Source organism: Rhinolophus sinicus, chromosome 15, assembly GCF_057876585.1.
Source record: "Rhinolophus sinicus isolate RSI-liver-muscle chromosome 15, RSI-T2T, whole genome shotgun sequence".
NCBI classification, from domain to species: Eukaryota; Metazoa; Chordata; class Mammalia; order Chiroptera; family Rhinolophidae; genus Rhinolophus; species Rhinolophus sinicus.
The window spans coordinates 54,391,832-54,405,480 of NC_142515.1; the positions used below are offsets into that span (position 1 = coordinate 54,391,832).

At 49.7% G+C, this 13,649-nt stretch overlaps 1 protein-coding gene across 4 annotated transcripts in view; it reads right to left on the reverse strand.

Moving 5' to 3' along the window:
- DLG5 (discs large MAGUK scaffold protein 5) overlaps positions 1-13,649 on the reverse strand; it is a 115,134-nt gene that overhangs the window by 62,689 nt on the left and 38,796 nt on the right. For 3 of the 4 annotated variants that reach the window (XM_019745959.3, XM_019745957.3, XM_088792087.1), the window contains exon 2: positions 8,964-9,032. In XM_019745959.3, coding sequence (XP_019601518.2) covers positions 8,964-9,032 — 69 coding nt within the window. Of the gene's footprint in view, positions 1-5,919; positions 6,140-8,963; positions 9,033-13,649 lie in introns of those variants that run through there. The other variant, XM_088792086.1, reaches the window with a different exon arrangement.

Sequence of the window (13,649 nt, forward strand, 5' to 3'; positions counted from 1 at the left end):
ATTTTCTGAATGCAGAGCTATTTTCATTGTCATTTCTAAAAATCCAGTAGGTTTCTGGATATTGTAAAAACATTGACTGCAGATACAATTCTGTAAATTTCATAGTGTTTTATTTTGAAGTGAGAATTTTGTTAGTTTAGAAGAGATATTTTTTCTATTCAGACCTCAGGGCTATTTTGGGACCTACAAATAAATGTGACCCCAGCAGCTTCAGTTCTCGATATACAAAACGTTAATAATCTTTCAATTAAATATATTACTCAGCAGAAAGAATGTCTTTCCCTTTTTAACATCTAACATATTCTGTACTTAATGTTCAAAAAGTATACAAAAAAGATGTAATAATGTAAAAATATGGGGAAATTGTGGCTACAGAATTAAAAACCACTCGTGAAATAAACATTCTTATGGTACAATAGTGGGGAAAAAGAAATGAACATTTTAGCTCCCACCCAGACCTACTGAATCAGAAACCCTGGGGGTGATTCCCTCGAGGTGATCGTAAAGCCTGATAATGTGAGAGAACCTTTTGTCTGAACCAAAGTTGCATTTGCCGGCCAGAGTGGCTTTTTCTTAAAGGCATCACCCATTAATGAAATGCAGGAGGGCCCCTTCTCTTGACTAAGGAAGCCCAGGGGAACACCCTCCACAGTCACAGCAAGCCCACAGCTCAGCTCCTCCCAGGACTTACGAGTGAGTGAGAGGTTAGATTCCAGTGCAGCAGCTGCAGCCTTGCCCAGCTCCCAGATCTCCTCCCAGATAAGCTACTTGCTCTCTAATCCTTGACTCGGGGTCTGCTTTGCTGAAACCCAAAGGGAGACATGCAGCGATGGCCCACTGCTTCTTGGAGCGCCATTTCTGGAAGGCCCAACTCAAGTGCTACCTCCTCCCCGGAACGTACTCTGACACCCCTCATTGGAAATAACCGTTCCTTCCCCGAGCTGTGTGTGTCTTTCTGTTTTACACAGGGCAGCATGGCCAGTCGCTTACCTCTCTGGTGCTATGGTGTGAATGTTTGTGTCCCCCCTCCACCACCCCCAAAATGTGCATGTTGAAATCCTAACTCCCAGGTATGGCATTAGATGGTGGCACCTTTAGGGGGTGATTGGTCACGAGGGTGCAGCCCTCATGAATGGGATTAGTGCCTTATAAGAGGGACCCCAAGAGCCCTCTCCCCAGTTCTGCCACAAGGTTACGGCTGGAAGGTACCGTCTATGAACCAGAAAGTAGGCCCCAACGGACACTGAATCTGCCTTGATCTTGGACTTTCCAGTCCCCAGAACTGTGAGAAAGACATGTTTGTTTCTCAACCACCCGGTCTGCGTGCTACTGTTGTACCAGCCTGGAGGGACTGAGACACCTAGCTGGACTTGGGGGCCAGGCCCCTCTGAGCCCTGCGAGCACTGAGCACGGTCTCCAAGAGGAGATGCTCCCATTCATCTCCTGAACTGAGAGAAAACAGGCCCCGGATCCCAAAGGACCAGAGAAGGAAGGGTCAAAGGCATAGGGAGTCGGGGTGCAGCCCTGCCTTCATGATGACTCACCCCACCTTCCCTGTCAACCAGAAGCTGCACTTTCAAGGAATCTTCACTGGGATGTGAAGGAAACCCTCCAGCTCCTTCTTCCAACAAGCCAGGAGACCTCTCTGTTTAATGAGGAATCTCTCCTGTTACTTCAATTTGCATGAAATTTAAGGCTCATTTTGTAAATGACACCCAAGACTGTCTCTTCTCCTTAAAGCTTCCCCAGTTATCCAAGATAAAAAATAAAAGGGACCAGGGAAATTAGGTCAGGATGAATGAGGAGGAAAAAATACTGATTGCCAGAAATGGAGGTGCACTCCCTGGGCAGACCCCTGGGGCCTACCCACAGGGCAAGTTAATTAATAAAGGGCTGCCTGGGGTGGGAGAAGGCCTCAAAGAAGCCACACGCTTCACGCATGAAAACTGCCTACAAAAAGGCCTCAGCAGAGAGACACTGCAACCTCTTAGACCGTCAGCTGGCAAAGGCTTGGTGAGTTGTTAGTAGGTCAGGCTGGAGAGCTGAAACAAGACAGACCACCTGAGACTCTAACGCTGACCAGGGGAGCTGACCAGGCATGAACTGTCACTGAGAAACACTATATACTCAAGGCTTCATCTACCAATTTCTCTTACGCTGAATGTAACTTGCTGTCCTCTTCCCAAATGTTCTCTGTTAGGGAGATAGATGTGAGAAAGTAGAGGTGGTACTTTTATTCTAAGACCTTGCTCTTGCTTTTCCTTAGGTTCATGGAGAAAGACTATGAACAAACAAAAACGGCTATCTCAGGGCGGTTGGATGGCTCAGTTGGTTAGAGCGCGAGCTCTCAACAACAAGGTTGCGGGTTCAATTCCCACATGGGATGGAGGGCTGCGCCCCCTGCAACTAAAGATTGAAAATGGCGACTGGACTTGGAGCTGAGCTGTGCCCTCCACAACTGAATTGAAAGAATGACTTGAAGCTGTTGGCCCTGGAGAAACACACTGCTCCCCAACATTTCCAAATTTTAAAAAATAAAATAAAATACAACAACAACAAACAAAAAGCAACGGCTATCTCCATCTGACTTAGCAGTGCACCCCTTCTGCCAGGGCCAGGATGCACCTGTGAAGGCTGGGAAAGGGAGAGCTCTGCCTCTCAGGAGGGAGGCAGAGCCAGAAGGAATTCTCCCTGAGGCACTGCAGCCGTACCCTGGCGGCCCCCACCCTTCATTCTGCCCCAAGGGGCTGCTCCAAGCCAGCCACGGACATTCCAGTTCTCCTGCCAGAGATTAGGTGAGGCCAGCCCATCTCAAACCAGGAGGGCTGTTCCAACATGTGGCTGCTGGGCCCCACCCTCAGAGCTACTGACCTAACAGGTATGGAGTGAAGCTCGGGACCCTGCATTTCTACCAAGTGCCAGAGTGCTGCTGCTCCAGGGACCACACTGCCTGAGCCACTGGTCTGAGCACAGACAAGTAACCCCACTGTGGTCAGTGAGAAGAGACTGTGCCAGAGGACTTCTGGGGAAGGCGTCTTTGCTCACAAGGACACACTGGAGGAGACGACGCTCTCCGTCCTCTGGATCATTCGTGATGACGGGAATGTTCTTTCATCTGCACTGGCCAATACAGTAGCCACGAGCCACAGGTGGCCACAGAGCACTTGACAGTGGCCAGACTGACTGTTGAAACTAGAAATTTTCATTTTATTTCATTTTAGTTATTTTGAATTGAAAAGCCACCTGGGACTTCTGGCTCCCATAACGGACATCGCAGCAATCGCAGCCCTGGGCTTTGTCAGGTCTGGATGTAATGGCTGGAACTGCTGCTACAGATCGCCAGTGACCCGCCTACAGGGGATCGCAGAGCCACCTCCCCATGGACAGCGTTCCTGACACCTGAGACCACACATTCCTTTCCGGTGTGAGGCGGTGTGAGTAGACAATTCCTGTCGCTGCAGCCACAAGGACACTCAGGTCATCCTGCGGAAAAACAGAGCTACTCGCCCCGAGGACAATGTCACCTGCATATGGAAGAGTGAAAGAAGCAAGTATTGGTTCCTGGTGACCTGGAGGGTTTGACCTGAAGGTATGCGGCCCGGTCTTTCAGCATTCCAGCTCTGGACAGACAGCACTGCTCTCTGCCTGCAGAGTCCGGAGACACTGCAGCCCCTCCATCCCGAGGCCATCTGGTGGATGGAGAACCAAATGGTGGGTGACTGACACGAGGCTTCTTCCAGAGCATGCAAAGGTCCAGATGCACAAAACACATTTCCTGCTCTGACTCAAAATGCCACCAGTAACAGTCCTTGCTGTGTTTAAGGGATACTTCTCTCTGGAGTCCCTTTTCAAAATGCAAAAGCTCCTGGGAAAGACACTGCTATTAAGCCTTGAAGTGTTGATGTGAATGACTTTGTCAGGTATCTGTTAGATCACTGTACCTTGCTCCCAAGGAGATTAGGGAGCTTAAAAGGTAAGGCATGAGAGAGGTAAGAGGTGCACTCGTGGCTCCACCAGTTCACAGTTCTATAAAAGCCCGACTTTACTGCTCTCCTTATCCTGACTGCCCCACTCCACGCACTTCCTGAAAACCAGTCCCAAGTTCAAAATTTGGACAATCCCATCATTCAATCGATGTGTCTTATGGACCCAAAGCAGGCAGGACAGAATGAAAGAGACTCAGCAGCTCTGAACTGTGGTCCAGAAGAGGCCTTCCTGAAGCCTACACAGGATGGGGAAACCTGTGAGGGGCGGAACTGTGCCTCCTCCCCCACCCACCCCAAAGATGTGCAAGTCCTAATCCCGAGTAAATGTGAATGTGACCTTATTTGGAAATACGATCTTTACAGGTGAACAAGATGAGGGTGTCCTATGACTGGTGTCCCTTTTAAGATGGTAAATTTGGAGACACACACACACCGGGAGAACATCATGTGAAGATGAAGGCAGAGACTGGGTGATACATCTACAAGCCAAGGAACACCAAAGATTGCCAGCAAGGAGAGAGGCTTGGAACAGACCCTCCCCTAGTGCCTTCAGAGGGGGCATGGCCCAGCCAACACAACAGCTTGATTGCAAAGACTTCTTGCCTCCAGAACTGTGAGAGAACACATTTCTGTCATGTAAGCCCCTCGGTGTGTGGTACTGTTATGGCAGCCCTAGCAAATGAACGCAGTACCCTCCCCCCTCCACTGTACCTACCCTCTCTTCTCGTCGTTTGGATCTCATGTATTGCATTTACTCATTTAACTGTCTCCCCCATAGACCCTGAGATGTAAAGGGAAAGGGGCACCTGCCTATTCACCGCAATATCCAAGCCCACCTCTGGCATACTGGAGGCGTCTGTAGTGTTAGTCAATTGACACATGGAAGGTGGGCCCCTGGCTACTTCTGGAATCTCTGGCATGAGACTCCTCTTTCTGAACGGCCATTTGCCCATCTGTCTATATAAAGGGAAACCAAATAAATGGACCAGATGATCTCTGTGAGCCCTTCCGACTCAAAAATCCAGGACTCACCACTGAAGGTGTATCCCATCCATCAAGGTGAGATCAGGACATCAGAAACTACACTAGGTGCATTAAATAGCAAGCACATAACACAGGGAGTGGGTCACAGAGGTGGGGCAGCTGGGAGACTGACAATCTTCCTACTGGGATGTCTTCAGTGAAATGAAAGCAGTGGCAGCCACACGCTAGGGCTTCTGGAAACATATCCACTTCAGCATGGACTCGCTACTCCTATCCCTAAGGCAGCAAACCCAGTGTGCTATTCCTGCTTACAAAGGACAGTACCAAAAAAGGGCCAGTCTCACGGATGGCTGGCTTTGGGTGGGGGTGGGGGCAACAGGCTCACTGAGAAGTCCAACGCCCTAAGTGAAGAAATAGCGATGTATGTGCCTCCCCCAGCACCCACCTCCCTCCTAAAGCCAGAGCCAGATTTCTGCCCTCCTCTGGTAAGAAGAGGTACTGCTGAAGAGAGAAAAATGTTAATGAAGGAATACCAAGATGGCGCAATAGATAAACGCTGTGCTCACCTTCTCTCAAAAACACATCAAAATTACAACTAATCTACAAAACAACCATCACTGAGAATTGTCTAAAATCTTGCTGAACTGAAGCCCTACAACTAAGGACGTGCAGAAGCCACCTCAAGACCAAGAGGGGCAGAGACACGGAACAGGCTGGTCCCATACCCCTGTGGGCCATTAAAGATCGGGAGGGATATTTTGGCTGTGGCGTTCCCCCCCCCCCAGAGAAGCAAGAGGTCCCAGCCCCAGCCCAGCACAGGGTTCCAGTACTGGGGAGAGAAGTCCCCATAATTTCTGGCTGTGAAAACCAGCGGAGATCGTGACTGAGTGAGAGGGAAAGAGGCTACAGTCCCAGGCGCTCCTCTTAAAGGAACCTCACACAGACTTACCCACTGACGGAATCACTGGCTCTGAGATCCAGTGCTGGGGCAGCGGCTGTAACTGCAGCAGGGACATATGGTGGGAAACTGAGTTGTCTGGCGCGCGACCGGGGCTGGAGAGGCGGCTTTCTTCTGGACGGAGAGGCTGGCGGAAGCCATTGTTTCTCTGTTGAGCTCTCCCCTTTCCACGCATGCGGATATAGGCGGCGGCCATATCTGAGTCTCCCCAGTTCGCTCACCACGCCCTGGCGATCCAACACCCGGCCCGGCCGCCCAACTGTGGGGCACACCCAAGCCACTTCCAGTGGCTTTTTCGTAAAACCACCTGCCTTGGCTCAAGCTGCAGACTTTCCTAGGGTCTCTCAAAGGTTCACGGAACCCAGACAAGCAGCATCTGGCTTAAGCGTGCCCTGTACCTCTGGCTGAGCAGCCCTAAACCGGCACTAGCGGCAGCCGGCCTTGGTGCGCGGCTTGGCCTTTCAAGGCGCTTCCAAGCACAGCACAGGCAGCAGAAATCTGCAGATTTCTTTCTGACTCCCTCTAGTTGGCCCCTAGCACGGGGCATGGGCTGTGGCTGAAGTAGACCTACAGCGGATCCTCTCCAAGGTGGCCCTGGGGCTGATACGCCCAGTGGCCAGCTTCAAAATGAGCTGGAGCGTCACCCAACCGCCTCTAAGTACGACACACCCAAGGGGCGGATTGGTCAGGCACCAGAGTCCTGCTGAGGCAGATCCTGCTCTGTAGGGTCAGCCCCTGCACAACAATTCTTCCACTGTAGTCAAGGCCAGTCCTCACAACCAGTGAGCCCAAGGGTCAGTCCCTCCCCCTGATATGCAATTATCAACCAAGGCTCAACTACAAGAAGAGGGCACACACAAACCATACAACGGACACATCTGGAGTGCGTGTCTCAGGTGACCAGAAAGACCACCAGTGAGCCCCAGCACACCTGGGGAGTGGGAGTAGCACACCTACTACCATGTCTCCCCGAAAATAAGACCTAGCCAGACAATCAGCTCTAATGCGCGTGTTTTGGAGCAAAAATTAATATAAGACCTGGTATTATATTACATTATACTTTATTACATTGTATTATATTATGTTATACCCGGGATTAGATTAGATTAGATAAGACCTGGTTTTATATTATAGTAAAATAAGACCGGGTCTTATATTAATTTTTGCTCCAAAAGACGCATTAGAGCTAATTGTGCGGCTAGGTCTTATTTTTGGGGAAACAGGGTACATAAGGCCACTCTACTAAGACCGGACAACATAGCAGCTCTACTTAATACATAGAAACAAACTCAGGGAGGCAGTCAAAATGGGGAGACAAAGAAACATGTCCCAAATAAAAGAACAGAACAAAGCTCCAGAAAAAGAACTAAACAAAATGGAGACAAGCTATCTACCAGATGCAGAGTTCCAAACACTGGTTATAAGGATGCTCAGTGATCTCAGGGAGAACTTCAACAAAGAGACAGGAAGCATAAACATGGAGATGAAAACATAAAAAAGAACCAGTCAAAAAAAGACTATAATAATGGAAATGAAGAATATATTACAGGGAATCAACAAAAGATTAGGTGAAGCAGAGGATCCAACCAGCGATGTAGAAAAATAAGGTAGCAGAAAACACCCAACCAGAGCAGCAAAAAGAAAAAGAATCCAAAAAATTGAGGAGAGTTTAAGGGGCCTCTGGGACAACATCAAGCAACATTCATATTATAAGGGTACCAGAAGGAGAAGAGAGCAAGGAATTGAAAAACGATTTGAAGGAAAAGTAACAGAAAACTTCCCTAACCTGCCAAAGGGAATAGATATTCAAGCCCAGGAAGTGCAGAGAGTTCCAAGCAAGATGAACGCAAAGAGGCCAACACAAAGATACATAATTTAAATGCCGAAGGTTAAAAGACAAACAGAGAATCTTAAAAGCAGCACGACAAAAGCAGTTAGTTACCTACAAGGGAGCCCCCATAAAACTGTCAGCTGATTTCTCAACAAAAACTCTGCAGGCCAGAGGGATTGGCACAAAACATTCAAAGTGATGAAAAGCAAGGACCTACAATCAAGATTACTCTACCCAGCAAAGCTATCATGTAGAATCGAAGGACAGATAAAGAGCTGCCCAGACATTTAAAAGCTAAAGGAGTTCATCACCACCAAGCCAGTATTACAAGGAATCTCACAGGGACTTCTTTAAGATGGGAGGGGGGTTAGCGATGGGTGAAAAGGAGAAGGGATTGAGAAGTACAAATTGGTTGTTACACAGCAGTCATGGGGATGCAGGGTATAAGGAACATAGTCAACAATACTGTAATAACCAGGTATGGTGCCAGATAGGTGCTAGATCTATCAGGGTGAGGGATGGGAGTGGGGTTGGGGGCAGGGTGAAACAGGTGAAGGTTTAAGAAATACAAATTGGGAGTTCGAAAACAGTCAAGATGTAAAGTATATGGAATATAATCAATAATGCGGTAATAACCACATACCAAGTACCAAGGTGTGTACTAGTCAGGTACCAATACTAGTACCAAGTGGTACTAGTCAGGGGGGTCACTTCCTCAATTATGTAAATGTCTAATCACTATGCTGTACACTTGAAACTCATATAAAATAATACTAAATGTCAAGTCTAACTGAAAAATTTAAAAAGGGGAGAAAAAGATCAACAACACTGTGATAGTGCGGTGCAGTGTCAGATGGTTGCTGGACTTACCATGGTGGTCACATCTTTACCACAGGGAACAAAATCAATAATGTGGTAATAACACTGGATAGAGCCAGGTGGGTACCATTGAATAACTATGATGTGAAACTAACATAATATTGTATGCTAGCTATATTTTAATAAAAAAATATTAAAAAATCAAAAGAAAACAAATGTTTAAAAAAGAAAACATGAATGGAATCAACAGAAAATGAGCCCCATGAGTGATCTGAAAGGTGAAGGCCAACGTCCCATCCCATGAACCCAGGGCCTCCCTAGCTCTCACCCAGACCCCTTCCCCGCCTGGTGTGGAAGGAGGGATACCCTGGAAGGGGGTACTCACCCACACTGCTGAGCGAGCTGCTGCTTTCTGAGTCTGAGGGCATGATGGACAAGACGCTGTAGGTGGAACCTGGGGACAGAAAGGAAAACCATTTATTACTAACCCAAAAGGGGTCCCTTATCTATACCTCAAACCGCTGTCAGACCAGCCGATCACCAGTCACTGCCAGGCTGAGCACCCACAGTGCATCAAGGACTAGAAATCAGATTCAAGCGGCTGGGCAGGGGAGGTGTCATCAGCAGGGCCTCGTCCTTGGTGCTTCTGCCTGCCCTTCCACCTCACCTTGTGCCACCCTCTTGCTCTGGACACTCATCTGTGTACGGGCAGAGGGGAGTCTGCAGTCAGTCAGCTGGCTTCCTGGGGTCTCTGGGGAAAGGCTTAACAAGAGAGCAACGTGCCCCAGGGTAAAATGGAGTCTGGGGGTTCCCTACAGATTTTCGTCCATACGATTCTGGCTTCCATGCAGAGGGTAGCGGAGCATAAATTAAACATCCGTGAACTATTTGTTCTTTTTGCCTGACTATTCTGCACTTAGGTTCTAACTACATTCAAGCGCAGTCCTTAATAATTTAGTCAGTCTCTGCCCCCTTATTAAAAGTTACTCATAAAACTATCAGCAATTACACTGTCACCAAAGCATCAGGAAAAACCTCTGGGTCAGGAAACCCCGTTTCTGAACCCAGCTCTCATCCCTGTGCAAGCAGCTGGGTGACGCTGAGCAAACTGCTTCAGGGTCCTGAAACTCTGTTTCCTGGTCTGTAAAATGAAGGGGTTCAACCAGACAGCTTCTGAGGTCCTATCCCCTGTCCCATTTCAGCAACTCCATTCTCCACTGCCTAATGGAAACAGAAGGTGTGCTTTGTTTATCAAGACTACAGGTGACAGAAAACGAAGAGGGAGGGCAAACAGACTAAACTGGAAGTCAAAATGAGCACAACACACAGAGGTGCCGGGTCACACAAACAGGGTAACAGGAAGAACACAACGTTTCGTTCCAGAACCAAAAGCTGTGTGTGTGCGGGGCCGAGTGGCAGCCAAAGATGAGCTTTTAGCAACAAAAATTTTGAACAAGCTTAGGACTTCAGTGTCAGAAACTGGCCAAGAATCAATGACATCTTGGGCTCCAGGACCAGAAATGTGGGGGCCAAATTGAAGTTTTTCCCCATCTCAACTCTTGACTAGCCACCGTATCCATGCACACCATCAGAACGGGGGGAAAGAGAGATAAAGAGATGAGGGTAAACAGGGAAGAGGGAGAGGAGGAGGGACACGCATGGGAGGGGTGGGAGGAGACCACTGGGGCCAGGAGAGACCCCAGGGGAAGGGGAAGACTTGGGGGGAGGAGAGGAAGGCCCCACGGAAGGCAGAGAGACCGCCTCGGTGTAACGGTGTGCAAGTGGGCCACCAGGTGTGCCCACCAGAAAAAGACACAGAAGGGGAGAGAAAGTAAGAAAAAAGGGACTTTGCTAATAGCAAGAACTAGGACAGTGGCCAAGAATGAGCAATGCCTCATTATCGCCTTTTCTGAGACTCTGAAGAACCCGCAGGTATTTAGCGTGGACTGACGAGGATGATTTGGGGATGCAGCAGGTGTTTTGTCTTCACGTAGGACTGTGACTCAATGTGTTCAATATGGCCTCCAGGAGCAGGACTGGGCCGGCAGGGAGGTGCTGAGAAAGCCACAGTCAGAAGAGCCGACCAGTCACCGCTGCCGAAGCACACCTGGCAGGATATCGGAGGGGGATTCATGCGCACATCAGCTGAAGGGACATGGAACCGGGAAACCCCATTCAGCCCTGACATTCCTTGATCCTACTCAAAAATGAACAGCGACGTTCAATGAAAATACGTGCTGTGTTTCAAGTTCAACCCACACTATTCACTTTACTGTCCCTTCAGCATCTCTAAAACTGCGTCTTAAACAATGAGCATCACAAACTTCTCAGACCATCTCTCTTCCCAGACCATACACAGTAAGCCCTGCGTAAAGATACGTGACATACGTCAGATGCGCTTCAGGCAATCCACTGACGTCTTCAGAGAACAAGAATGCAACACAATGCCTGTTTTTTTAAACTTAATCGCCATTTTCCTCATTATTATTTTTTTCTTTATATGGGCAATGAAGGCAAGTCAGCCAATATGTTCATGGACTGTTTTCAAAAGACACCCACTCAGAAAAGCAGGCACAAATAAACTCTCCCACTCATACCTCATCCTGCTTGCGACACAGAGGCCGGTGCTCTCCCAGTAGGAATGCCTGCTTCTTCCTCATATTGGCATCGGCTGTGCCCCATCTCTCAGCAAACCACCCCTCCCTCCTCTTCAGATAGTCTCTCCTCCCCCATGGTGAGTTTCCACTGTTAATTAAGCTTGGCAGACACCCTTCTCTCTCCACCCCCCATCTCCCACCCTGGCTGGGGGAGTCAACCAACACATTCTGTTCCTCTTCCCTGTCCCCAAAGTCCTGCTGGGCTCTGGGGCCTGACCCAGGAGTGGTGTGACATCTCTGTCTCCATCTCTGGGCATCACCACCCCCACGTGGGCTGGCAGGGCTCCTGGGAGCTAGGGGTGGGGGCCAGCAAGGAGCGATTAAAATTGGACAGGGTCCAGTTTTTACAATGTTCCCAAGGCCTTAGACGTCATTCAGGGGGGAAAAAGCCCGAAAATGACGTTGTCTTGGTCATGCTTTGTCTCTGGGGCTATTGTTTTCTTAAAAAGCCTGTGTGGTCAGGACTGTCGGGAAAAGCAAAGGAGTCACTCTCCTCCAGTCACGCGGTGTCCTTTCAAAGCGGTGCTTCTGAGGAGCCAGTGTTGGGCGTCAACTACCTCTGGGGTTTCACAATAGAATCCAGAGGCCAGCAGGAGTCCTATCTCAGGGACCACACTTCCCCACCCTGCACAGCCCGTCACTCTCATCCACCCTGCAGACAATCACCCCTGGGGCTCCCTGAAGGCACCTGCACCCCATCTGCCCTGAAACCAAGGCACACACTCCACCTCATAGAGAACGAGCTCCGCCTCCAAACTACCCCCACTCTCCTCCCATCCACCCCTACACCCACAAGGCAGCAGGCACTGCCACTCAGGACATTCCCCCACAATCTCATGCAAGCCTCCGCAGAGGTGCTGAGAAGACCCAGAGAAAGTCAGAGGATCTGGAAACATTTCCAGCCAAGGAGAGCAGAGCACGAGTCTCAGGTTTTCATGGCCGTGAGGGCCAGACAGGGGTTCTTTACTGGCATGGGAATTACGTGGGGGCCTGGACAAAGTGCAGCTTCTGGCTGGGCACATTGGGTGGGGCCATAGACTCTGCATTTCTAACAAGCACCTAGGAAACATGGTCCACAGGCAGAATGAATGCAGGGCACCAAGGCTGACCAGACTCAGCAGGTGGGATGCCAACGGAAGCCACGACAGAAGCCCTGGGAGAGGGCTGGCACTCTCTGGCACTGGCTAGGCCACGCACCGTGCCCTTCCCAAGAGCCTGGCAGGCCTCTGCTAATTGTGTTTACTCTGTGACTCAGCCCCACTGGGTCACAGAGACGAGTTCAAAAGAACTTCCAGTAAAATCACTCTAGCGATAACACAGCTTATGGGGCCCGAGAGAGACACAAGTGTGTCTCCTAACACAGCCCTCCTTTCACCTGCAGCTGGTCAAGGTCCCAGTGACTCACTTGCTTCCTGAGAAACCTGTAATACCGAGGGCCGAACTCTAGCCCTGAGTCACCACACAGGCCTCCCTGAGCTCCAGGAGGGTGAAGAGAGGCTGGCCTGCCAACTCACCCTGAGATGGCTCTGGTCAGGGAGGACATGCGACAAGCCCCCTGCCCCCCACAAACAAGCACCTGACAAGACAGAGGGAGAAGGCAAGCTACCATCCCCTCAGGGCTTGGTGACAGAATGGGGAGGTGCTGCCTGGTCCCACGTGAGCGTCACCACCGGGCCACCTGCCTCACCCTGGGACCCACAGCCAGCACACAGAGCACGGAGGGTGCACGTGTCCACCAGGTTCCCGACGTGTGCCTGAGCCCTGCAAGACACTAGGTCAGGTGTCACAGAAAGAAGACAAGCCAGGGATGAGAGGCTGCTCCACGGCTAGGAGACTGCGGAAGTCCTTCCCAGTCTGAGCCCTGCACCGTCATCTGTAAATCAAGGCAGTAATGACGAGAATGCCACCAGGGCGCCAGTCAGCCTAGGTTCAATTCCCAACTCTGCTACTTAGCTATGTGCCCTCAGGTACGTCGCTTGGCCTCTCCCTGCCTCCACATGCTTATCTGTAAAATGGGATAATAGCAGTACTTACCTCATAGAGGTACAAGTGAGTTAATGTGAAAAGGGCTTGAAACAGCACTGGCACAGCCAGCACTCTAAGTGCTAGCTGCTGCTATTATGGTCAAACCAGACTCTCCAACCTGTCCTTCTCAATCCTGTGATTACCTAATTGAAGGCTGTGCTGGAGTGACAAGGTCACACAGTCCACCATGACAAACTGCTGGCCTATATGACCCTCACTAACAATAATAAAGCAGCTGACAGGCACAGAGCACCAGTAAGTGCGAACGATGTGTAAGCACTCTGCATGCATTGTCTCAATTAATCCCCACGTCAACCCTAAGATTGTTATTAGCCCCACTTTACAGAGGAGGACACTAAGGGTTAGAAAAATTAAGTAACTTGCTTAAG